Source organism: Gymnoscopelus microlampas (assembly GCF_963454915.1).
Source record: "Gymnoscopelus microlampas genome assembly, chromosome: 6".
In the NCBI taxonomy this organism is placed as follows: domain Eukaryota; kingdom Metazoa; phylum Chordata; class Actinopteri; order Myctophiformes; family Myctophidae; genus Gymnoscopelus; species Gymnoscopelus microlampas.
The window spans coordinates 25,508,701-25,534,210 of record NC_139943.1 but is presented as its reverse complement, the minus strand read 5'-3'; the positions used below and the strand labels follow the sequence as shown (position 1 = coordinate 25,534,210).

Genomic DNA, 25,510 nt, shown 5'->3' with positions numbered 1-25,510 from the left:
CGGTTCTCCATCTTTCAATTCCACCAAGCCAAGGTGCCTTTGAGACTGAATGTATTAGGCTGGATAATCAACCCAGTCTGCCAACATATAAGGCTTTGTTCTGGCCATATACTGTGTGAGGAGAGGACACAGAATTTTGGAAGAATGTGATAATATTTTGATTGGAATCCATCCTTGGTGTTCCGGGTCTGTCTAATTATAATATCTGAACAATTTCTTCTTAAAATGTTGAAAAGTATTCACACTGTCTTCATCTACAGAGATTTAAAGCTTCAAACATTGCATCATTTCTGTCTTCACAGTTAACCTTGCAGTCATATTGGGTGTACCTCTACACATAAGTGTATTATTATTTTTTGGGAGCAGTTTTGGTTTTTATTTAGAAAGAGTAATAAAAAGACAAGAAAATAAGGTCAGAAATGGGGAAGGACATGCAACATAGGTCTCCAATCAGAATAAAGTGTAGGACATTGCAATTTGGTGGTCTAGGAAGCTACCGGCGTGCCCCGGATGTGTTTATTCTAGGAATAATAATTCCATGATCAGATTAGTATGTGTGAAACCACAGCTGATTAGGGCACACTGTGTGTGTCCTAGTTTATGTACTCTAAATTAATTCCCTATGCTTTATCCTCTAAAAACATAAGTGACCTACTTCACAGATTAATACAGTTTTTCCACAGTCACAGTTTTAGGGTCCTTTATCCCTTTAGAAGAGAGAGACAGAGAGAGAGAGAGAGAGAGAGAGAGATTTGTGTGTTTGTGAATCGGTGGGCATCTGGGCATGTAGGCTCACAAGTCTCTGAACACTACGCTCAATAGAAACTGAAGACAATCTCCAGTTTGGGGAGGGCAGTGGTATAAGTACCTGCCCACCACCGCAGAGTCTTGGGGTTTGAATCACCACGGTGCATCCGGCTTGGTCGAGGGTCTAATTGGCCCGTGGTTGGGGGAGGGAAGCCGGGGCGGCGAGGGTTATATTTGTCACAGCACGTACTCCTACTGTACGTGTTGGAACGGCACCTGTCAGGAGTAGAACGAAGGCTCTACGACGTCCTTCCGGTGGGGGCTCCTCACTGGCAGGTGAGCCAGTAAGATACAACATCAGTGGCAACACACAGACATGTGTGTGGGGAAGAATTCATTGGCATAACGACTAAAATGGGGAGAAAAAGGGGTAAAAAAATAGCTTAAAAGAAGACTGCATTGCAGAACCATAACAAAGTCTTCAGGGCAGTCCTTCATATTGCGTGCGTGGACTCATGTGCACAGAGGGAGTAGTCAAAGCAGTCATCATCCAGTCGGTTGCAACCCTTCAGAATAATAATGCTGCTCTCCACTCATAATTAAACTCAATTAACACATCTTGTTTCTTTCACGTCTTTCCATATTTCTGTCTTCCTTTCTCACTCTTTTCCCTTGTTTTCGTTTTCTCTTTCAATGAATCCTCTCTCTTTCTCTCTGTCACACATGTTTTCCAGATGAGAGAGGTCATCATGAGTCATCAAAGCACGCCACCTTGCCTCAGGACCCCGCAGTGTCCTCCAAAGTGAATTCAGGCACCGTGGACACACACTGGGCTGCGGGCGATGCTTTGGCTCATCCCGCAGCCAACAATGGAGCTGATGCTTTTCTGGGAGCTGGAACCCGAGTTTGGCCTGAGGGCAAAGTTTCGGCTGAGGCCAGAACAGCAGTTTGGGCCGAAGCTGGAGCGGGAGTCCGAGGTGGAGCTGAGGGCAAAGTGTTTGCTCAGAGTGGGATCGCAAGTGGAACCGGGGCCTGGGCCGAAGTAGGGGCCAACTGGAGGCCGGTGGTTACAGAGGGATTTGACCCGCCAAATATGTCTAGGGACCCAGCTGCCTGGCTCAGGCAACTGGGGCCCCAGGGGCTCCTGGGGCAGGGAGAGACCCACAGAGAGCAGGCTGCCTTCTCTTCAGTCCTCACAATGCTGGCCAAGGCAGAGCCATCAGAACTACCGGCACTGGCCGTGAGGAAGCCATTAGGGCTGCTGTCTAAAGCTTCCTGGACCAAAATTTCAAAATCTTCATCATTGACTAAGTCATCCTCGTCCTATGCCATGTCCAAAGGCTCATCTTCACCCTCCGCCTCTTCGTCGCCCTCCTCTTCCTCGGCCATCAGCAGAGACAATCAGATAACAGGATCAGACACCGTCTCTTGGGATGTTGCTGGCAACAACGCTTCCAGCTCCAACACCAGCTCCAGCTTAGGTACTGTATGGTCCACTATGTAGAGATGTGATTTTATATCTCAGTTTTTTTTAAATGATTTTATGTTCCAAATATTACTGTTAAATGTATCTCTTTGAATTAGTTGTAGCTATCAAAGCTGTCCCTACCAGTCATCAACATCATCCTCATCATCATCATCATCATCATCATCGTCATCATCATCATCATCATCATCGTCGTCATCATCATCTCCATCGCCATCATCATCATCATCAGTATCATCATCATCAGTATCATGATCATCATCATCATCATCATCCTCAATATCATTATCATCATCATAGATGTCATCATAATCATCATCATTCTCACCATCATCATCATTAACATCATCACCACCATCATCCTCATACTCCTCTTCACCTTTTCTTCATCATTGTTGCTATCATGTACTAAGTTTTGTGCAAGCAGTTTACATCCCAAACAATTTGATCTCTTATTGTATCTCACATGACCTCAGCCTTGTTAGCTGAAATTATTGACGTCATCTCTTGTTGACTAGATATATGAGGCAAGATGTGAGGAAAACAAGATATTATGTGTCATACAGTACCATCTCCCTTGTTAAAACACAACGATATTGGGGAAAACAAGATATTCTGTGTCATAGCAGCTCCCTTGTTAAAACATAATACATTGATCACTCCACATATTGTCGCTGTTGGGTGGAAACCTTGTCCAAGCGCTACAAAACCGTTGCTTTTCAGGAAATGGAAAAAATAATCCGTGCTCCAGTGGAACCAATGTTGTAATTATTTAGCCCCTAAGCCACTGCCGCCCACGGCAGTGGCCGGTTTATAATAAACAAGGTTTCTGCCCGACAGCAACGATATGATCAATACAATGTCAATATGTTTTAATACCCAAATGTTGGCCTCCCTACAGAGGAGTTTGTGAGCAGCAACCTGCCAGCCTGGGACCTGCCCACCGTACCTGCAGCTCTTCTGACCACACCAGGCGACCACGACATCACGCTTCCCGACAACGTTACCAGCCCCTTCTCCACGCAGTGGAACACCACTGCGCCCGTGCGCTCCAGAAACGCCTCTCGACCGACTCCCACATCTCAGGCCACTGCCACGCTCCCGCCTCTGCCTCCCGTCACCACGTCCGTGCACACTCCAGGTAGGCCTGTCACAATTATTACATAATCGCCTAATCACAATCATTTGAGATAATTGCAATTATTTGAGATAATCGCAATTATTTTGCTTAATCGTCAGAATTGTTTCCATATAGAAAAATGTTCATACATTTGTATTTTTTTTTTAAATAGCAGAAATAGCTGATCAGCTTATTTCTGCAATTTTTTTTATTATTTTGAAAAGTATAATATTATTAAATGTGTGAGTAATTTCTTCTTTACGTTATTTGTCATATCTGCCCTGTGCAATTTGTGATCATCAAGCCTAAATACCAAACAGAAATGAAAGTTGTGATTCATGTGTTCCAATGTGTAACGCCAAAAACACAATTAAATTGTTAATCGCAATCATTTTCTACGACAATTAATCGTTAACTTTAATGTGTAATCGTGACAGCCCTGACTCCAGGTTCGTCCGCTGTGGCGACAGAGCGCACGCCGCCTGGCTCCGCCGGTGCGTCGCACGTCGTGCACACCGCCGGCCAGGACACTGTGACCAGTGACAGCCTCCAGCTGACACCTGTGACAACAACCACGCCCTCAACTACCACGGCCAACATGAGCGCTGCTCAGCCGTGGACAACACAGGCGGAGACCACTAGGAGCGCTGTAACAACACCGACGAACACCTCGACCATAGCAACTCCTACTGCAGCTACTAATTCCACACAACAAACTACTAGCCTCAGACCAACGGTGGCGGCTGCAAGTCAGCCTAGCATCACCATTAACACTGAACCTGATAATACTACTACTACTACTACTACTACTACTAGTAGTACAACTGCTACTACTACTGCTGCCGCTACTACTTCTACTACCAGTACTACTACTGTAGCACCTACTACCACCACAACTGTTCCTACTACCACCACAACTGTTCCTGCTACCACCACAAATGTTCCTACCACCACCACCACCACTCCTACTACAACTACTACACCTGCAACTACTACCACAACTTCTACTACTACTACCACTACACCAGTGATCACAACCACTTTGATAGTGCCAGTCCCAACCACGTTACCTCCAGCCACCACAACACAGCCTCCGTCCAGCACAAGTGCAGAGGAGAGTGCTGTACCCTGCAACATCACCGAGAAGTATTGGGTCAGAACAGGTACTTGGAGATTTTGATTGCAAGTCTCTAATTATGCTGTAATTAATTAGTGCTCAGAGGCCATATATAGTCCAGGGGGAGCTGTGTGCGTGCATCAAGCTTATATAATATCTTTATATATCCTTCTCCAGTTCTTTCCATCCAGCTGCGTAGAAACCGACTGGACCTGATCCTGAAACAGAACCTGGCTAAAGGTCTGAGCCATGCCCTGCAGAGAGCCCTTAACGACACCAATGCCCACGCACAGGTCAGTTGCCCGTGGCTCTTATTGAGTAACCAATAGCCATGCTTTTCGTACGCCTACCTGCAGGTGGGTCGATGTCTAGATTGGAGTTTTCAAAACAAAGCAAACAAAAAAAACGTTTCACTTGGACTTGGACCACTGTCTGTGGTTTTACGATACTATATGGTACTGAACATTTCCTGATAGTCTCTCAAGCCACACAAAAGTTGTACACAGGAAACTGTCATCTGTTCGTCATTTCCGTTCACGAAAATATATATCCGTTCACTTGCATAATATAATGGCTCTTCAACAAGATAAATGGAGAATAGATTCTATTTTTTATCGCTCCTGTAGAGTCAGGGTTTGACTTAATTGTGCTGCTCTCACTTTTTTGACTGCCTTTATTTGTCCTTGTTTGTCCTCATGTAGACTTTTCCTTCTTCCTCTATATCTATCACTCTCCACCTCTCTTACTCCCACTCGCCTCTCTCTCTATCTCTCTACAGATCCAGGCGCATGCACGCACGCACGCACGCACGCACGCACGCACGCACGCACGCACGCACGCACACACCTCTCTCAGTCTCCTTACTTTACATGTCAAGTAATGCTCTGTTTCTCCATCTCTAACTTGCTATCTGTTGGCTGCCTCAGTGTGTCTATTGATTTCCTGCCAGCCTGCCTGTCTCTTTTGAACGTTTGTGTGCCCCTTGTGCCAGCCTGCCTCTCTATCTCTCCCCCTGCGTTTCTTGCGCCATGCTACCTCTCTATCTCTCTCTTCCCTGCCTCTCCTCGCCATGTCGGTCTGCTGTCTGTGTTTTTTTTTTCTTCTATTTTTATCCGTTTGTTTTTGCAGCCACTTGAACCCTATTATACCTACTCTGGGAGAAACATTCGGCAATAGCCAATATACCAGCTCACTATGCATCGCAATGCAACAAGCTGTGAAATTGTAGATCGGCTATTTTTGATGAGGTGAGGTGAGCTGGTCCGTTTCAATCAAAATCCATCTGAATTCAACACAATAACGCTCATGATAAACATGGTTCAAATTATTCATGACAAATGGCTGCGGAGATCTTCTGACGAATTGGCGCTAAACTACTACTGTAAGATAACTATAACAATAGATACTGGCAGTGTTTCTATCGTTCAATAAATAGCTCTGAAAGTGATCCCAAGGGTATCATTCATCAGTGCCATTTTTGTTATAGTTGTGGTGTGGACTCCGCTATCCACTTGAGTTAGAACAATTTTTAAAACAGTAAAGTTATCTTTATAGTTATCGTTCTTGGTGTGGACAGCCCTTAAAACATAAACTTGGCTGCTATAAATGGTTCCTGAATAATAAGCACATTTTGCTGAATTTCTGTTGGCAAGGATGAGGACATAATGAGGTAATGTGATCAAAGCAATGACAGGAATGACAGCTATAGTGGAGCTTTTAACATTCAGCTGGGAGAGGAGAGGAGGGGAGGGGAGGGGAGGGAAGGGGATGGGAGAGGAGGGGAGAGGAGAAGAGAGGAGGGAGGGGGTGTGTGTGGGGGGGGGGGGGGGGGATGGAGGGAGGGGAGAGCATAGCAACAAGAGCAACAGCTGTTCCAAGAGTGGCTGAAGCTAGCCCAGCTCTCTCAGGGTAGAGGGTAACGGCGAGTGGGCGACGTACAGCTCCAGAAATACTAGCCTTGACGCACAGCAATTGTTTATCGGAATCTTTCACAACATGTTTAGTCAGATTCATGACTATTCAGGGCTAACACTGCATTTCGCCCTCAAGGCAGATTGGGGAAAGAAGGGATTATAAATATTCATAGACTCTATGATCCATTTGTATTCAGAATGTGCAGAAACCATAATTGCTCATATTCTAGAGAGAACTGAAATGCTTTCAAACTAATTTTGATCATCATGCTTCGTCTCCAGCTTTATACATTAGTACAGTGAACATTACAGACAACTACTCTTGTCTTTTTGCCTTTATCTAATCTCTATCTATCTCTCTTCCTCCCCTCCTCTCTCTCTCTCTCTCTCTCTCTCTCTCTCTCTCTCTCTCTCTCTCTCTCTCTCTCTCTCTCTCTCTCTCTCTCTCTCTCTCTCTCTCTCTCTCTCTCTCTCTCTCTCTTATAGGTGGAGCGAGACGAATGCAGTCCCTATAACGTGACACTGGGATACTATGTGGCAAGTGGTAAAACGGTGTACATCTCCTCCATCGTGGTTGAGGCCCTTAACGTGTATGGCTTTGACAAGCTGCTTTCAGACATCAGGCAGCACACGCCATTGGTAAGAGCTGTGCTGGTTCCCGTGGCAACCTGGATGCCTGTCCCAAGCGTGCATCTGCAGCTCAAGACAGGTGAAGACATCTGGGGTCAACATGCTTAATCCATTCTCCTGTATTGAATTGTATGCTATTATTTTTGATATCCGTTTCCAATCCAGTCAGATTAAATCAATCAGTGCCATAACAGAAGGTCACTGTGAGAAAGCAAGGTTGGAGAACGGAACAGCACAAAGATTACAGTGTAGGATCAAATGACATAATTCAAAATGGAGGGGGAGTGAGAAAGGAGAAAAAAAAGAGTAGGCTATCATGGCTTAAGGCTGTTTTATGTTCATTTTATACATGGATTCCGGATGATGTGGACAGTCACTTGTTTTTACGAGTATAAAACAGCCTTGAGGGCACAGAGTGACAGAGAGGGTGAGACAGAAATGGACGCAAAGTGACCTTGAGAATATAACCTACTTGGACAGAGCTGACAGAAAAAAAGAGACAGATGAGGGAAATGGAAGAACACATACCAAATATGGAAATCCTCCTATACTCATCACCTCTCCTTGCTCAGCAATCACACCAAAGCGCCCAAACTAACTCCTGAGACTGCAGAGCAAGGTAAAGCTAAAAGCAGCCTTTGTATTACCTAAGAAAGTTATTCAGAATCAGATTTCAGCATGACTGCTCACACATAATAATAAAAACCCCAAATTGGATAGGCAGATTTTACTCAGCAAAATGTTGAAACTAAAATAGTCAACAGGAAAATTATATTCATCCATAATAAAAAAGATAATTAGTTTTGTTCAACTAACTAGAGAGACTTTAACAGATTGTTCTGTGGTAACACTGAATTATTAAAGATTTGAACTTGATCATTCAGTAGTAGAAGAGATTTTATTCTTTCAAAACATAAGCCTTGAATTCAACTCTTTTTTTGGGGTTTGTAAACCATTAATCTCGCCGGGGAAATTCTGTTTCAGCTTCACCCAGCTGATGGCTGCTCAGATGGTCATGATGATGGGGAGCACTTTAGGGTTTTGCTCAGAGACACTGAGCAGCGATTTCTTAACCCAATTCTTTCACCCAGTGCCAATTGCCTAAACTGTAATCCTGGGCGCTACTCTCCCTCTGCCAGCCTGGGGAGAGCCCCGAACTGAGCTCATGCTTCCTTCAATGCATGAGGAGTGAGCAGGCCGCTTCTTATCAACTGACAGGGGCGAGTTTCCCCGGTAGGACTTAGCACGTGGAAGGAACACGTTATTCCAATCAGTTCCTTTCCCCTCCATCAGGCGCCCCGGTTGACCAGGGGGAGGCAGTATAGAGACCAGGATTACTGCATGTTTTTTTGTGAGGGTACCTACCCTTCGGGACACGGGGAGAACATGCAAACTCCACAAAGAAAGGCCCTTTGACCAACCCCACCTAGGGTATGGGCACTGATGACACGATGAACTGGTGACATTCTGATTGCCATATGGCCTCTCCACCCACTAAGCTATGGCCGCTCCAAACTCATATGTCTGACTGATGTCTCATACCATAATTTCACCAAAATCCAATTTCTAAATAATTTGTAATGCATAATGAATCTTTTGCAACTCAGAGCCATGATTTTGATACTTTTTTCTGTTTTTCATTCTTCTATGGAGTCAACTTTTCTCCTCTAGACTAGAGCCTAGACCACCCGATGTGGTTACAATGTGCGAGAATTATGACTTGTCTGTGTGTTACAGGAACATGTACCACCCATCATTGACTTAATATTTAATCTTGTCACTCAAAATAAAAATAGTGTAAGTGCTCGGGTGGCGCCCACCACCACGGAGGTTGTGGGTTTGAATCCATCGTGGTGCATCCGACTTTGTCGGGTGTCTATGCGAACACAATTGGGGTTAGGGAAGCCGGGCGGGGGGGGTGATAATGGTCATTGCACGTACTCCTATGGGCTGGGGTGGCACCTGTCAGCGGAGAGTGTTGGGTGGGAGGAGTGGGATGAAGGCCCTACGTCCTTTGGGTGGGGGCTCCTCACTGGCAGGTGAGGAGTGGGATACAACAGCAGTGACAACCCAGAAATGTGTGGGGGGAGGAATTAATTGGCGTAGCCTAATGACTAAATTGGGGAGAAAGAAGGGGGTAAAAATGATTGGCTACTCTAAATAGAAAAATAAAAATAGTGTTGCACTCAATGTGAATGCACCTCAACAACCAGGGTCGCTATTTCCATTTGGCAAAGGATACGGGTAGAGAGAGAGAGTGCATTGGTGAGACTACAAGAGGGCAGGGACAAAGTCAAAGCCACAATTTACAATAGGTGAGCAGGTACACCACCCTGACACTCCTGTCTGTTGCTTACTTTTAATTTCCACTCTTTTTTTCCCCCAGTGTTGAGGTTTGTTGGTCCGACAGACCACATCTACTCCTGCAGCTTTGCCCAGATGTTGGAGCAGAGGCTGGAGAATGCCTTTGAGGAAGCCCAGGACAAAGTATTGGAAACCTATAACAGATTGACTGTTGAGGTACTGTATGTGTTCATCATTGTGTTCATCATTATCTCTTTTAGTGTAGCAACTGACTGTGGTCTGCAATGACTGTATACACCATATTTCTATTTATTATATTGACCAGTCTCTGTTCAAAGGTTCTGGACAGGTACTGCAAAATAGAGGCAGTCAAGAGTAAGGCAATCTTGGAATGCATTCGGTAAAAAGAAAGGGGAAAACATGTTTTTGCCTCTGGGGGCACCACCTCCTTTTTTTGTGTAGAGACAGTAACTTGGTTTGGCTCCTCCCCTTTCTTAGTCTACTTCCTCCCAGGTGCTTTGGTGTTTAATCTTATTAACAACAACACTACATGTTTAGGGCAGTGGTGCAGAATCCATCGTGAGATATTAAGAGTCGGTCATCTGAATGTGGATAAAACTGCTGGTGGGTGCGGCCTGAACCACTTAAGACAACCAACGCTGTTGTACTTAAACATGAATTATAGCGTCCCTATTCTCTGCATGTCTGCATAATAGGCGAATACTTGGCAAGAATAGGCATACATTGGCCAATTTTTTTATTAAATGCCTTGATGTCATATTCGACCTGTGGGCCTAATTTATCACATTTTGTTAACCTGCTGTAGCCCAGAGGATATTTCAAATTTTACAGGATTAAAAACACATTGTACACAGGAAAAGAGACAAAGAGACGTGCAACAGAAAGCCTACTATCAGGATAGGCTTACATTGTTGCATTTTGTTCTTACTTGATTTGGTACTAATTTGGAATTGTTGTTGGAATTGACAGCATTCTCTTTTAGTAGTCTACAGAGGTCCTATGTTGCTTTTCATTAGATCAACGATGCTGCTGCTGTTCCTTTGATCGTTGTCTCTCGACAAGATAAATCTGCAATGTTTAATAAAGCATACCCTATCATTTATTCACGTGCTGCTTGAGCAATGCTGTCAGTCCAGTGTGCATTTTGTTGTGGCGGGATCTCGTTGCCGAGATCTCTCTTACGTGCAGCAACAGAACCAACAGAACACAGTGCAGTCCAGTTTGCATCTACACTTTTAGCCAGTTTCCTGCAACACTGCAGGCATGAAACAGTAGGCTATGCCAGCACACAAGCCAAGGCTCCAGACTGAAATGCAAACTCGTCAAACTTGCGTTTTGGTCACACCAACATTAGTTTTGAAGAAATGTTGGTATTATTGGTGAGGTAAGTGTATAACGATCACTATGTAAGGTCCTATACTTTCTGAGCAATTGCAAGTTGAAATGCAAAAGCTCATTACATTTGCCAAGTCTAAAGACAGGTCAACTAAAACTAAAAAAACTAAAACAACAACTAAAACAAACTGCAATGGTGCATTTTGGTGTAAAACAGTCATGCATGATGCATAACACAGGTACCTGAACATTACAACGTGGCCACATTGAGCTTTGCACAGATGTATGTTGAGGTCCACTACTACATTTTAGTCAGCTCGGACCCTTGTGGAGTCTGGTGTGTATGTGTATGCTACGTCTGGACTTTGAGTTTGCCTTTCGATGGGTCCAAATGTTTGTTTCCATACTGTCTACCCTTATTATATCCCTTCCCCCCTACTGCTCCTTCCGTTACACATGCCCAACCCCAAAACATAGTCATCACATGCCGCAGACAGTCTACACGCACTCTACTGAATGTACATGTACCTTTCTGCGTTTGTAGCTGAATTATTAAAACTGGTCTCATCCTACAAGAAAAAAACACATAAACGATACAGGGAATATTGGTTTCATTACTAATTCACCGCTATAAATGGAATAATTTAGGGCATCTTTGTCAAGCAGACCAACTTTGTAATTTGACTTTCATTTATCTGACTTTTACTGCAAAATTAAAAGACAAAGCCAAATGTACTGCATTGTTGATGGCAAAAAGCAAACATTAGGCAGTGTGTGTGGCCATAAATGCTATAAAGGAGGGCTTAGGTGTAGAATTATAGCGATGTATTGCTTTAATTACCATGTTATGATTAATGCCAAGCTAAAATTGGTTGTTTCAGGGGACATCAAGCCTCCCCATATAATGCCATAATATCCCAGTGTGCTATGCTATGTATGTCATCTCTTTCAGTTTTCTTATCATCTCTCATCTGTCTCTCTCTTCCTCTCCCCTTTCTTTATCCCCCCCCCCCCCCCCCCCCCACCCCCGCCTCTGTCTGACTGTTGAGGTGCTCCCATGACGGCAGGATATACATGCATATACCATCATAATCATAAACTAGGTCTCAGCAGGCCCAACAGACAGATATAGGGGTCATTCATAATTCATCCTCTGAAATATTTATGCTCATGGAGAATGTGATTGGAATTCCTCATATCTCATGCTACCCCTTTTATTATGGTGACTCAGATACATTATTTTGTAGTGCAATGTGCCTTATTATACTGTAGACTTAAAAAGCGTTGTTCATTGAACCCTGTCACACTGTACAGTATCTGGAACCATTTAATGCCTCAATTTAGGGAGATTTAGGGAGGGAATATTTCTGTAAGCGTGTATGTGCGGTATGTGTCTGCCAGTGTTCATGAAACATATGCACGTCTACCTGTGGTGTGTGTGTGTGTGTGTGTGTGTGTGTGTGTGTGTTTCTCAGATCCAGAGTGTGTCCCAGGAGACTGATTCTCCGTCAGTATCTCTGGTGTACGTGGTGCGAAACCAGGATGCAATTCTCAACGGCACCATCTCCAGTGGCCTCCTCAACCAGCTGACTGCTGAGCTGGTGGGATACTTCCTCTTCTACCCACCCCTCCTCATCGCTGAGCGTAAGTAGTACTCCCGCATTGCACTCTGGGTTGACTTTGAATTTTTCAGATGTTGATTTCTTAGTTTTTTCTCTGAAGAAAGATACATAGACTATTTTTATCATAGAGTTAAATTAATTCGGAGTTATGATGAGACTAGATTCAGAACGGATAGAGCATTTGTCGGAGTTGGTTGGTAGTACTGTAACTATTTATAGTAAAACACCAACCTTGGATCCAACCTCACAGGTTGTTTATTTTGTTACAGTCATACTATTCATTGATTGATTGAATATCTTATTAGACAGAAAATGCAAACAGCACGGGAGAAGTGATCATTTACCTCACCCTTTGGTACAATACAGTTTAAACACAATCTATCCTCTTCCTCTTTCTAGCCCACAGAGTACATACTGTTCTACACTGCAAAATCTTGAGTTTTATTGCAAAAGCCATACACTGAATTTTCCCCTGTGAGTGTATGAATTGACTCATAACGGTCCATTTGAACTCCCAGAGTTAAATAAACACTCAGGATGTTGTAGTGTACAATACTGTACATATGTGCTCAAGCTGTGTCACTGCTGCCTCCTCAGAGGAAATCACTGACAGCATCATTAATCGTTAAGTTCAAATAACAAATGATATGAGTGAATTAATGAACATGAGGACTTCATGATTTGCATAATTTGCAGACGATGCATAAGACAAGCCGGAAAGTACTTAAATTCACTGTTAATTGTCACTTAAAAATCCAGAATTTTGCCATGGCAACACAGCAATTTTCCAATAATTTCCATAATGCCATTACTAGAGTTTGTACAATGGTCACAAGTAACAACATAGGTCTTTAGAAAAGACTTTCTTTTTCTTTTTTATTGAGTGCACAAAATGTTTGGCCTCTCTCCTGATTCCCCGCTGCCACTCTCCCCACCCCCCTCCCTCTGCCCTGGGTGCCAGCTGAGCCGAGTTGGCTAACAAGCTCAAGGGACTGATCTGTCCAAGTGTGTTCTGTTGCTGTTCTCTTCACTTTGGTTGATTTTGAGGACGGTTATGTTAGTTTTCTGGTGTTATTGTAGTTGTGTGTGTGTGTGTGTGTGTGTGTGTGTGTGTGTGTGTGTGTGTGTGTGTGTGTGTGTGTGTGTGTGTGTGTGTGTGTGTGTGTGTGTGTGTGTGTGTGTGTGTGTGTGTGTGTATCCTGAGTTTGGTTTTCCGGGTTTTTGAGTTCCTGCTTTTGTTTTGGGTCCTACTTTCTGTTTGAGCATCCGTTCCTGACGAAAGAGTCAGAGTTTTAGACAATGCTGGCTACTTGAACAGTTGTACTTGTTGTTATGGAGCACAGGAGCTTAGCCACACATTATCCTTTGATGATGATTATTCTGCCCCCGAGCAGTCAAATGAAGCCCAGCTGAATAAGTTCCAACGTCTACTTTAATATTGAAGTGCAATAACTAACGTAGCGATAATAATCTATCTGATGTTCTGATTTGATTAACGCCTCTACTCAAAACGTGATGTAAATAGAAAAATCTGTGTCATACTTTCAGGGCATTTCCCATTGTGGTCCTATGTACACCAAAATACAATATTGTCAACAAATATAAAACACTATATGTAGAGGGGGGGGGGGGGGGGGGGGGGGTGTAGGCAGTGAATGCCATCACCTTTCTATGGGAGAAGTGAGATTTACCTCCCCTTTGGCCTCCTGAAAGATGGAATTCAGGCCTGTTTTGCCAGTGATCCACATTTTTAAGGGATGGTGTCAGGGCATTCCACACTTTGGTGGTAGTGCAGTAGAAAGATAATTTACCCATGTTTGTTCTATAGGTGGTTGGTACCAGATCGTTGTTGTCGCTCCCTCTATTATGGGTGTGGGTGTCGCTCACTTTTTTGAGGTAGTTAGTCAGATATGAGGGTATTGACTATCTTGAAAACCAAACCTATTTTTAATTGCTCAACCCTGTCTTCTACCCTGAGCCATCCTAGACTAGCAAAATGTGTTGAAAATAGGTGGGTCATGGGCCCCAGGCCGAGAATTAGTCTATTTAAGTAGTTGGTTTAAGTCAAATGTATGTGTAAGATGATTATAAAGGGCCATTGTTCTTTTCCTTACTAATAGCTCCAGGGCTACCCCTGTTGCTTAACATTTTGAATAAGGGGTGTACCACTAGGTGACTGGACTGTGTCCACTACAACTCAACATCCCTGGTTCAATTCCAGTTGCAGACCTATGGATTTTCCCCCTTTCTCAACCTTTCCTGTCTGTCGACTATACTATCTAATAAAGCAAAACTGCCAAAGAATATTATTTGGCACACAAGGATACGGTCTGCTTCACACCACCACTCTCCAATCCCTCCCCCTGAGGCCCAGGAAAGAGGACCAGTGCATACCGATGATATTAAATCTGAAAAAGCATTTTCTTTCAATGTAGCACATTATTTTCTTCCTCAATAGCTTCTATAGACACATGTCTGCCTGATACACGCTATTGTATGGAATCCTATTTCTGCCACTGAACAAAAATGAAATGGCCTGCACTATGGCAGAAATGGACTGCCAAAGGACTGAATAGCATCTTCTATTCATTTTAATTGGGTCTTTTTTAGGTAACAGCTGTGGTTCTGGAGACCATGTTAGAGGAATGTGTATGCACTATGCAGCATTGATTGTTGAGACGTGTTGAGAACACGGCATGGCAATGCAGGATTCATGACATAGTGTACTTTATCTTTGACCTGCTTCACAAAAGGAGAAATCATGATACTATGTTGTGTAACCTACAGAAGGCTTTCAGAGTATTTTGCTGCCTCCAGGATATATCTGACATCAAGCTGATCTCTGTGTACAAATATTGTGGATGCTGCATGGTGAACTGTAGACAGCAAAGCACAACTGTTTGCTTTCTCTTTTTTTCTCTGCCATAAACAGTACAGTCGGTTATACTTTTTGGATTGGCCCTTGAGCTAAACTTTTTACCTTGATGTACAAGTACATCCCCCAGCCATGATGTACAAGTACACCGGCAGGGACTTACCCCCAATCCAGCCCTTGATGCTGAGTGCCAAGCAAGGAGGCATTGGGTTCCATTTTTTCTTTGGTATGACATGGCTGGGGAACTGCACTACCCTGGCTCCAGACCATAGAACTGAACCCCATCCTCCCAATCTCAGGGTAGACACTCTAACCACAAGGCCACTGTGCTGGTATCAGATATTGAGGGGCCTCTAAACAGCACAGAGCCAAATGTTTGGAGAGTTCCCATTAGGGGTGCCACATACAGCGACTAAACTTCGCTGTTTGATTAGTTTTTTTCCCCACCAAATTAGGCACGCATGATCTCGGGACTCATATGACAATGGTCGTCAAACAGGTTTTCAATATTCCATCCTTATTTGCCTGTAATTGGCTCTTTTAAAAAAATATATATATATATCATAGATAGAGGAAACATCCAATCACCCTAAATTGTAATGACATGTTGAGGAACCTCTATAGACAGCCCCTCCAAAAGCACTTTCAGTTATGCCCGTAGGATGCGCCACGAATGGGAAAAGTTGAACCATATGCTGCAGAAATACTATTTCCCCACATCTTCCCTCGGGTCCTGATGGCCAGGACTGTGTAAGCCATTTATGACTTACACAGTCCTGGATAGACAACCCAGCCTGGCACAGACATGTACTCAACGGAATGCCCCGTTCTAGTTTGTGTATATTCATAGATTTACAGTATACGACTTGAGAAACTGAGGTCACAGGCCTGCATTTTATCACATGAGCTAAAACAGCACCGTTTCTACTTCATGAGATGCCATCTGTGAAATTTCAGAGTGGAAAACAGCTGTACATCTATCAGCTGAATTGCGCCTTGGGCAGTCCACAGTCCACGGTCCATGTCCTCTGAATTAACTAATTTTAGCTGGGATGGTTCAGATAAGCATCTATGTGTGCTGCCAACACCCAAAGGGGGTAAACATCCCATCTCGCACTATCTTGCCTGTCTTTGTTGTCATCCAAGACCCTTGTTTCTGTGAGCAACAACTGTTTCCTTCCAAGAAATCCCGACATAATTAACAAATTCTGATGACTTACCTACAACTTTAGTAGTCTGCCAACAAGAGAATAGCTAAACATGCATGTCTTGTGCATTGTTTATGAATCTGTGATTCTGCATGCAGATTCAGATTTTTTTTTGTTTTATTACCTGATTTATTAGGCCTACTGATGCACATACTAGTTTGAAAGCTTCTCCAGAAAATACTGATTTCCTTCACTATACAGTGCATGTGCTATGCAGACAATCGCATACCTGTACATTAACCCACATCATACTATACACATATACATGTACATATAATAGGCTTAGATTGAACACGCACGCATGGACGCGCGCGCGTGTGTGTGTGTGTGTGTGTGTGTGTGTGTGTGTGTGTGTGTGTGTGTGTGTGTGTGTGTGTGTGTGTGTGTGTGTGTGTGTGTGTGTGTGTGTGTGTGTGTGTGTGTGTGTGCGTGCGTGCGTGCGTGCGTGCGTGCGTGCGTGCGTACGTGCGTGTAGGCAGAGACAAGAGAAGAGAGAGGATACGAAACTTAGATTTTTGAAAAATTTGTATTTATGACACTAATTGGTGTGCACATTAGAAGTGAGTATACCCAATGGCCAATGTAGCAACATATATGACAGCCTGAGGTTTTTCCCTTCATCCGCTCCTCTCATAGTCTGGCTGTTTATTATAAGCTTAATGTTTGCACAGAAGCACCCACTTAATTGTATAATTGCCTACATGTTGTACAGTAGACATAACATATGGCAAATACTAGGTTACTATAATTACGTTGCAATTATTGTATAACTTGGAATATTTTGTTCATAATCTCAAATCCACCTCCCGCTGTCAATACATTTTTGTCCCTGATCAATATGATGTCAACATCATTACGACTGTAATTATTAGACCCTGTCTTGTTTTATATAAGCATGACAGTGTCACACCTCCTTCCTTTCCTGAGTGATATACCCAACCTTGAGGAATTCAGAATTCATACAATTGTTGTTCCAGTTTAACCACTTTGAACTTTAAAACATTTTTAAAACAATTTTTGGGGGGGCCACAGACAGATGCTTTTTGGTGGAAACGTTTGGGAACCCCCCTTGATCTACCCAGATAATACCATGCATAACAACAACTACTGCAATGTCATTACTTACCTTTTTTACTTACAACAACTGGGCTGATAGCCAGGTTGGAGGATAAATGCAGAGGCAGATGGTAAAACAGGTATTACTTCAAATGAGGGAAGACAGGAGAGAAAGTGAGACAGGCGGATGGACACACAGATGAACAGGGAGGTTTGGCACCGCGAGAGATTGGAGGAAAGGAATACAGGCAGAGAGAGAACGGCATTTAGGAACAACAGATATTTTTGGAGAGATGGCGAATAGGGTGACAGGTACTGTAGACAGGTTGACATACGGAGAAAGAGGAAGACAAACAGTCTAAAAAAAGGGGGGGCAACAGACAAAAAGGCTTAGGGGAAGGTGGTGTAGATGGACAAAGGCACTAGACAGTGAGGTGCCAAACAAGCAGACAAGGTTGACAATGGAATCTGCCAGCGTAATATAACAAATGGACAAATCTGTTACTGCTCTCCTCTCTGCATTTTTTAATCTCTCTCTCTCTCTCTCTCTCTCTCTCTCTCTCTCTCTCTCTCTCTCTCTCTCTCTCTCTCTCTCTCTCTCTCTCTCTCTCCCCCTCTCCCCCTCTTCCTGTCTGTCTTCAGCCCTGGAATACCATAATCTCAACACATCATCAGCAACCAAGCACTACTGGGTGATCACAGGTACTGTAATGCGGCACATGCGCACGTAGAGACACACGCACACACCTGCATTGTTGGGTAATCAAGGCTTGTATTGATTGGACAAAACAGCAGTTAGTTAAACATCTTGGCACTCAGTGCTCAGTGTTCTGCAATTCAGCAGAATGGAAGTCACTTTCTGTGCCACATTTTATTTGTCATTTTCTCTTCTCTTCTCTTCTCTTCTCTTCTCTTCTCTTCTCTTCTCTTCTCTTCTCTTCTCTTCTCTTCTCTTCTCTTCTCTTCTCTTCTCTTCTCTTCTCTTCTCTTCTCTTCTCTTCTCTTCTCTTCTCTTCTCTTCTCTTCTCTTCTCTTCTCTTCTCCATCACTGTCTCTCCCACTCTGTATTTGTGAGTATAGCTGCTCTGTTCCCTGGAAAACCTATTGATGTATAATTCACATCTTCCTGACTGGAGCAGAGCGAGAGATCACTTCAAATCACATCAAGCTTGGCTGTGAATAAATCGTTTCCCATTGTGTGTGTGTGTGTGTGTGTGTGTGTGTGTGTGTGTGTGTGTGTGTGTGTGTGCGCGTGTGCGTGTGCGTGTGCTCGCAGTCAGCGCATTGCACAGGCTGATCTCTGCTCTCCAGCATATTCGTCTTTGAAAAAAAATTCAAACGACCAAGTTCGATTTCTTCGTTCAATTTTGGATGTGCAAAAAGTCTTGTCATATAACATGACATTTAGACCATCTCATTTGTTTATGAGCACCCCATGTTAGATCTGTGTAATAAACAACAGAGCAAATACAAAGAATTCTGCATTAAAAGATTTTTAAACATTTTTAAAAGGTTTTATAAATTATGTTTCTAATGTGATGCTTAGAAACTTTATCCCTCTCCATCTCCTCCTGCCATCTTGAATCTCTCTTCCTACCTGCACACATCTGCTCTTATCCCACACTCTTTCCAAACACGTCTCCTACTCTTGTATCCTTTCATCCTCTCCCTTCCCTCCTAACACTCTGTTCTCTACCTCGTCTGACCGCACAGTCATCCAGGATGTCGACAGCTCAGCCCTGGAGGCCAACTACCAGAGTTTTGCCAGCCTGATGGAGCAGCGGCTGGCAGAGCTCTTCCTGGTGGCTGGGAGGCAGGGCTCTAGGGCCGCACGGTCCAGGAGAGCCACCACTGTAGGGAGCTACACCGTCCAGGTACAGCACACCAGTGGTTCTCAAACTTTTTCATGTCAAGGACCCCCAAATTGATAATTGTATTTGGCAGCGGACGCCCATCTCAAAATATTTTGTTCCAGGGATCCCCAGAAGCTAAGATTTGAGTTAAAAATGTTCGCTTTAAAAAATATATTTTCAAAGATTTGCACAAATCAAAAATAGCAGATCAACAAGCTTGAGTGCCGCTGTTATTTGACATACAACAAAGTATATAGGGCTTAAGTTGTGTGTGTGTGTGTGTGTGTGTGTGTGTGTGTGTGTGTGTGTGTGTGTGTAGTTGCGCGTGTGAGAGGGACAAAAATAAAATACATTTAAAATAAGTGTCTACTGTATATCACCAACTCTATGCGTTTAGCTGCCTCACTGAGTTCTTTATTGTGAAAGTGAAACCAACGACTGACTCCAACTGGCGTTTTTTTTCTTCTTCCCATCATGTTCTCAGGGTTTCATAGCAAGTCACAGATGGCCAGTTTTATGTCTGGAGAAAGAGAGAGGGGGAGAGGGGGAGAGACAGACAAACAGACAGGGGGCTGGTGTGGGAGAGACCCTCCAGGCACTTAATACACACATCATCCTGTTTTATGACTAAATCCAATCGCCAGACTTGATTAAACCGTGTGATGTCTCACTCAAGAAGAAAAAAAATAATTCAGTTTGATATACGATGACAGGAAATTGAGATTTCGGTTGAGTCATCTTTATGCTGAATTGTCTTCTCTTGTAGTGGTTGGTTCATGATGATTAAAGCAGTGCTTCTCAACGTGGGGCCCATGGTCCCCACTGGGCCTTGAGGGGGTTCCAGCGAAATGGTTGATCGCTGGGAACCAATTGGGAACCGTTAGGTCTGTAACTCCGAATGTAACCAAATGAACCACTTGTGAACTTTCAAGAGTTACAATTAACACTGAGGAATTTAAATTGGGTCCCTGAGATTAAAAACAATCATGTCGAAATGGGGGTCTGTTTGTTGCCTATTGCATATAAAACTGGGGATTCCTTGAAAGGAAAAGGTCGAGAATAATTGGATTAAAGTAACCAAGTAGACCCTGTAGAATCTACATATATATATCTACATATACATATACATATATATCTGATATATCTACATTGTAGATATATCAGGGCTCATACAGTACATCAATTACTGCAGGGATATAAAAGAACAAGAGAGGTGCCTATTTTATTATGCTACTGTCCTACCCCTTGTCCTCTAGATGGTGGGCATGCGGCGGCTGCCCGGCCCCAAGAACCCAGCAGAGATGACCTACTACGCCCAGCTGAACGGATCGCCCATCACTGGCACCACAGCAGCCAAGACCCTGAGTACTCTGGACTCACAGACCATGGCACTGACACTGGGCTATTTTGTACAAGTGCAAGCTGAACGTAAGCTAATGCAGGATTTTTACTTCACCGTATGCCGAAAATAGCCGATATACAAGTAGAATTGTCTATTTTCTGCGAGCAACACCGGCCACGCAACAGAGTATAAATCAGGCTTTACTGTCTCACAGATGTGACATGTTTAACCCATTAAGACCTGAGGGCGCACACGCACGCACACACGCACACACACACACGCACACACACACACACACACACACACACACACACACACACACACACACACACACACACACACACACACACACACACACACACACACACACACACACACACACACACACACACACACACACACACACACACAGACACACCTGCCTTTAGTACATTATGTATTCCCATCACAGCACGGTCTCCTGGACCATTGCAGTCTGATTCAGAACCACTTGGTGATCGACTGTGTCCGGTTATGTAAGCCCCATTATCATCAACACTGTCCATCCTAGGTGAAGGTCATAGACACGCCACAAGCACCAGATTCAGAACGGTAATACTGTAGACAGTTCAGTTGTGTGCGAGAGTGTACCAGAAACTAGAGGTTACGTAGGTAACCCCGGTTCTTTTAGTTTAGGAGTGAGGCACTCACTATGGGGAAACAGCGCCATCTGGCGATGCAACAGAGCTACACAATACGCTCCCGGGGCCCATTTCATTGGGCTAGAGGGTATGTCACGTAACCGGCCGTCCCTTCCCCTTTCCGGAAGGACATATAAGGGCTGGTCGTGACGTAGTACTTCCTCTTACCACAGGTCCTCTGTTCGCAGTGGCGAAACAAAGGGGTGTTTGGTGAGTGCCTCACTCCTAAACTAAAAGAACCGGGGTTACCTACGTAACCTCTAGTTCTTTGTCGTTTTGAGTCGTGAGGCACTCACTATGGGATCTATAAACCCCCCGGAAGCGTTAAAAACATTGTATCCCCAGAAAAAAACCGCACGTCCCCTACTGGCTCAGGGACCCGCACACGGCGGGCCCCCGCTTCAGGGACGCCCAGGCCCACCGGGCCTGGACACGGCACAAGGGATGAGATAAACGAAAACCCCGACAGACCGAAGTCTTCCCCATTCAGCTAATAGAAGACAAGGCTCGTCACCTACTAACCTCCTAGTAAGGGAACAGGGCCCCCCTGCCCCCTAGGACCCAACAGATTGTTAGCCCCACGGGATCACATCAGGGGGAGAAAGGCACCTCAAGTAGATGAGGCTGCCACGCCAAGGACTGCGTGCGTCACCGAGGAAGCCGCCATGTCCAGGCTGTAGAAAGCTGCAAAGGTCGAAGGAGACGACCAGTCAGCAGCCCTGCAAATCTCCTGGACCGAAAACCTCTCTAGAGAGGGCCCAGGAAGCAGCCAATCCCCTAGTCGAGTGCGCCCCCAATCCAACAGGTACTGGGGCCCCACTACTAGTATAGGCGAGCCTTACGGCCTCAACTATCCACCTGGAAAGCGTTGGCTTGGCCATCGCTTTCCGCTGGTCACCCCAGCCGTAGGTGACAAACAATCATGTTTACGACCTACCAGGCGCCGTCACCTGACAGTAGAGCCTCAAAGCCCTCACTGGACAGAAACAAAGTGACCACTCATCCACCGCCGAAGCGAAAGGAGGTGGATGAAACGCAACCAATCCTACCGGAGCCGGTGCAACCCCCCCGGTCTTGGTAACGAACGCCAAGTTTGGCGTCAGCAGAACCCGTCTGCTATCCCCAGAGCACCTCAAGCACTCCGAACTCACCGGGAGTGCATGCAGGTCACCGACCCTCTTGGCCATAGCCAGGGTCACCAAAAAGACTGTTTTCAGACTCAACACCATGAGGCTCCCAGTCTCGAGACGTTCAAACGGGGGGAAGGCAGAGTGCATTCAGCACCACCGCCAGATTCCAAGCCGGAAACAGAGGCCTGTTACCCGGCCTGGTCCGTCTGGCCCCGCCCAAGAACCGCCGTACCAGGTGACGATCGCCAACCGTCCCGCCTTCGAAAACCTTCGTGGCAGACGGAGATGGCATCCAAGTACACCATGACCGTCGAGAAGGTCAAACCCTGATTCAGCTTGCTCTGCAAGAGAAAAAGGAAGCCGCGTACCGGGGCCCGAAAAGCCACCACCACTGGTGACTGCCCCTGGCACCCTGACACGAAAATATTCCATTTGACGTCATAGGCAGCCCTAGTAGAAAACGGCCCTCGCCCTCTGGATGGTAACCACCACGTCAGGGGGCAGACCACACAAATCTAGGTTGGCCCTCACACAGGCCAGAGCCACAGATCTAGGTCCCAGGGGCTGGGGTGGTTGATCTCGGTCCCCACCTGCGTCAGCAGGTCCGCGATCGGAGGAAGGGACCCGGGTTCGGCGTGGAGCAGAGAAGTTATCTCCGATCCCCACACGCCCCAACCTGGAGCAACTGGCAGTACAGTCAGGCCCTGGGGCCTGACCTTTTCCAACGTCGGGCGGAACAACTCCAGCGGCAGGAATGCATAAAGCAGTTCCCTCGGCCAGCTGTGAGCCAACGCGTCCAGTCCCAACGAAAAGTCCGCTGCCTTCACCGAGAAAAAGCGAGAGCACTTCGCGTTCTCTGTTGAGGCAAACAAATTGACCTGTGGTCGATCGAACCTGGTCCAAATCAGGCTGGCGTCCGTCGTGACAGCCGTCCGTGAGATCACAGCGCCTCCCCTGACGCCTTCTGACAGAAAGGGTGCGCATGAGCACAGCCTAAGTGAATCCACGCAAGTGGAGACACCAGACCTTGTCGAGGGTCCACGGTAGGTGGGATCCTGAGAGCCCGCATCCACCTCTGAAAGGTCCCAAAATAGCCTACTTAGGCAGGTCAGGTGTATGGCTGAAGTCATGAGACCCGCCACCTGCACGCACAGCCTGTAAGTGACTGTCTTTCCTACGTGGAAAGGCCTCACACAGGACAGGAAGCCGTCTAACCACTCCTGAGACAGACGTGCTGCGAGCGTGGTCGAGTCCAGTGAGAACCCTATAAGGGAGGACTGCTGGGACGGAACCAAAACGCTCCTTCTAGAAACCGACAGTGAAAAACCGACAGTAATCGCGCCTCAGGGCTACGTTGGTCCACCTGTCCCCCTGACCGAACGTGCGCAGGAGCGCCACGGTCATCAGCATACGAAACCTGAATTTTGTAAGAGACTTGATGAGACCCCTTCATCCAGAAAGGATCACATAGCCTCCCCCCTCCTTCTTTGGCCAGAAAACACACGAAAACCAGTTGTACCAAAAACTGGGGAAAAAAACGGGGTTACCTAAGTAACCTCTAGGTTCCAATTCGTAGACGGTTTTCTGAAGATGCCCTTGCTCAGTAGAGAGAGTCCCTCTCTCTCAGAGACATGGCTGCATTACCTCTCCGCATGAGAGGAACATCCTGTGTCTGACATAGGAGGCATGTAAAGGTACGTGGAAAATCACGTTGTTGTCCAGGGGAGCTGACCGGTACAACCACAGTGTGTTACTGCTGTACTGAGCCTGACCAGTACAGAAAACCAGTGTAACACTGACGTACCTGCTGCATTAAGCAACACAGTGTTGTCGTAAGCGAGGCTAGGTAGCCGCTAGGTGAGAACAACAGCAGAAATTTCCTGTGCACCGGGTAGACGGGAACGTGGAAACACGCATCCTTTAAGTCTATGCTGGTCCATCCGTCGCCCTGACGCACCGTGCGTAGTAACGCTGCGTTCGTCAGCATGCGAAAATTGAATTTCGTTAGAATTTTATTGAGACCTCTCAGGTCCAGTATGGGACGTACACCCCCCCCCCTTTTTCTGAACCAGGAAAAACTTTGAGTAAAAACCCAGGCGTTTCCGATCTGGGGAGAACTCTCCTATTGCGCCATTGTTTAGGAGAGAGAGAACCTCCTCTCGTAACGTAACTGCCGCTGCGCCCGTCGCGCTGGAGAAAATCACTTTGTCTGACATCGGGGGTTTCATGCAAAACTGTAACTTGTAACCCTTCTGTATGGTGCGCAGCACCCAATGAGACGGGTCGCAAGCTTTCCATTTCGCTAGACAGCGAGCTAGTGGGTTGAGGCTCGCTCCACCGGCTGTCTGCCCGTTGTCATGGAGACCAGTGACGCGCTCGCACGCTCTGGCGTTGCCAAACGTGTGACGCTCGATAGAGGCAGTACGGGTGTTACCTGATTGACAGAAGGATTCGGGAAAGTCACGTGACCCCGCACGCGGTGCCTCCCCAACATTGGTATCCGGTCGGAGAAGCCCCTTGTCCGTCTCCGGTCGGAAAAGGAAACAGTTGGATTCGGGGAGGTCACGTGAGACAGTACGCGGTACCTCCCCGACGTCAACATCCGGTGGGGGACGCTCGACGTCCGTCTCCGGTCGGACACGGAAGTATGTAACTTGTTTACCTTCCGTTCGGCCATCTTGAGAGGGCCCTGTGATGCAGAAGCGTTTTGGCGCCCTCTCCAAGATGGTGGAATCGGTTGTAAAAACGGGCGTGACGCCTGTGCCAAGGTGCAAAGGCGCCCTCTGGCGGACAGGGGTGGTACCGTTCTTACAATTGATTTTACAACTGGTTTTATTGTTACCTTCAATGGAGTCAGTACATGCAGTGTTTCTGTCCCACACGTATTTGGAAAAACGAGAACCGGCTTTACCAAATACTGTGGGCTCATGGGGGGGGGTCAGATTGCTTGTCCCACACGTATCTGAAAAACCGACGAGGGGTTTTTCGGATACTGTGGGCCCAAAGGCAGACCATCGAGAACGGTCCTCGTTCTCCCTGGCACACAGGCGGAGTTGGAAAAAGACAAGGTT

The 25,510-nt window shown here is 45.7% G+C and overlaps 1 protein-coding gene across 1 annotated transcript in view; it reads left to right on the top strand.

Annotated features, from left to right (window-relative positions):
* Positions 1 to 25,510, top strand: part of kiaa1549la (KIAA1549-like a) — a 90,895-nt gene that overhangs the window by 34,521 nt on the left and 30,864 nt on the right. Inside the window, exons 2-12 of the mRNA XM_084059508.1 lie at positions 1,482 to 2,228; positions 3,135 to 3,374; positions 3,791 to 3,968; positions 4,218 to 4,516; positions 4,648 to 4,763; positions 6,870 to 7,092; positions 9,400 to 9,533; positions 12,149 to 12,317; positions 18,077 to 18,136; positions 19,148 to 19,308; positions 20,544 to 20,715. Coding sequence (XP_083915634.1) covers positions 1,482 to 2,228; positions 3,135 to 3,374; positions 3,791 to 3,968; positions 4,218 to 4,516; positions 4,648 to 4,763; positions 6,870 to 7,092; positions 9,400 to 9,533; positions 12,149 to 12,317; positions 18,077 to 18,136; positions 19,148 to 19,308; positions 20,544 to 20,715 — 2,499 coding nt within the window. The remainder of the gene's footprint in view (positions 1 to 1,481; positions 2,229 to 3,134; positions 3,375 to 3,790; positions 3,969 to 4,217; positions 4,517 to 4,647; positions 4,764 to 6,869; positions 7,093 to 9,399; positions 9,534 to 12,148; positions 12,318 to 18,076; positions 18,137 to 19,147; positions 19,309 to 20,543; positions 20,716 to 25,510) is intronic.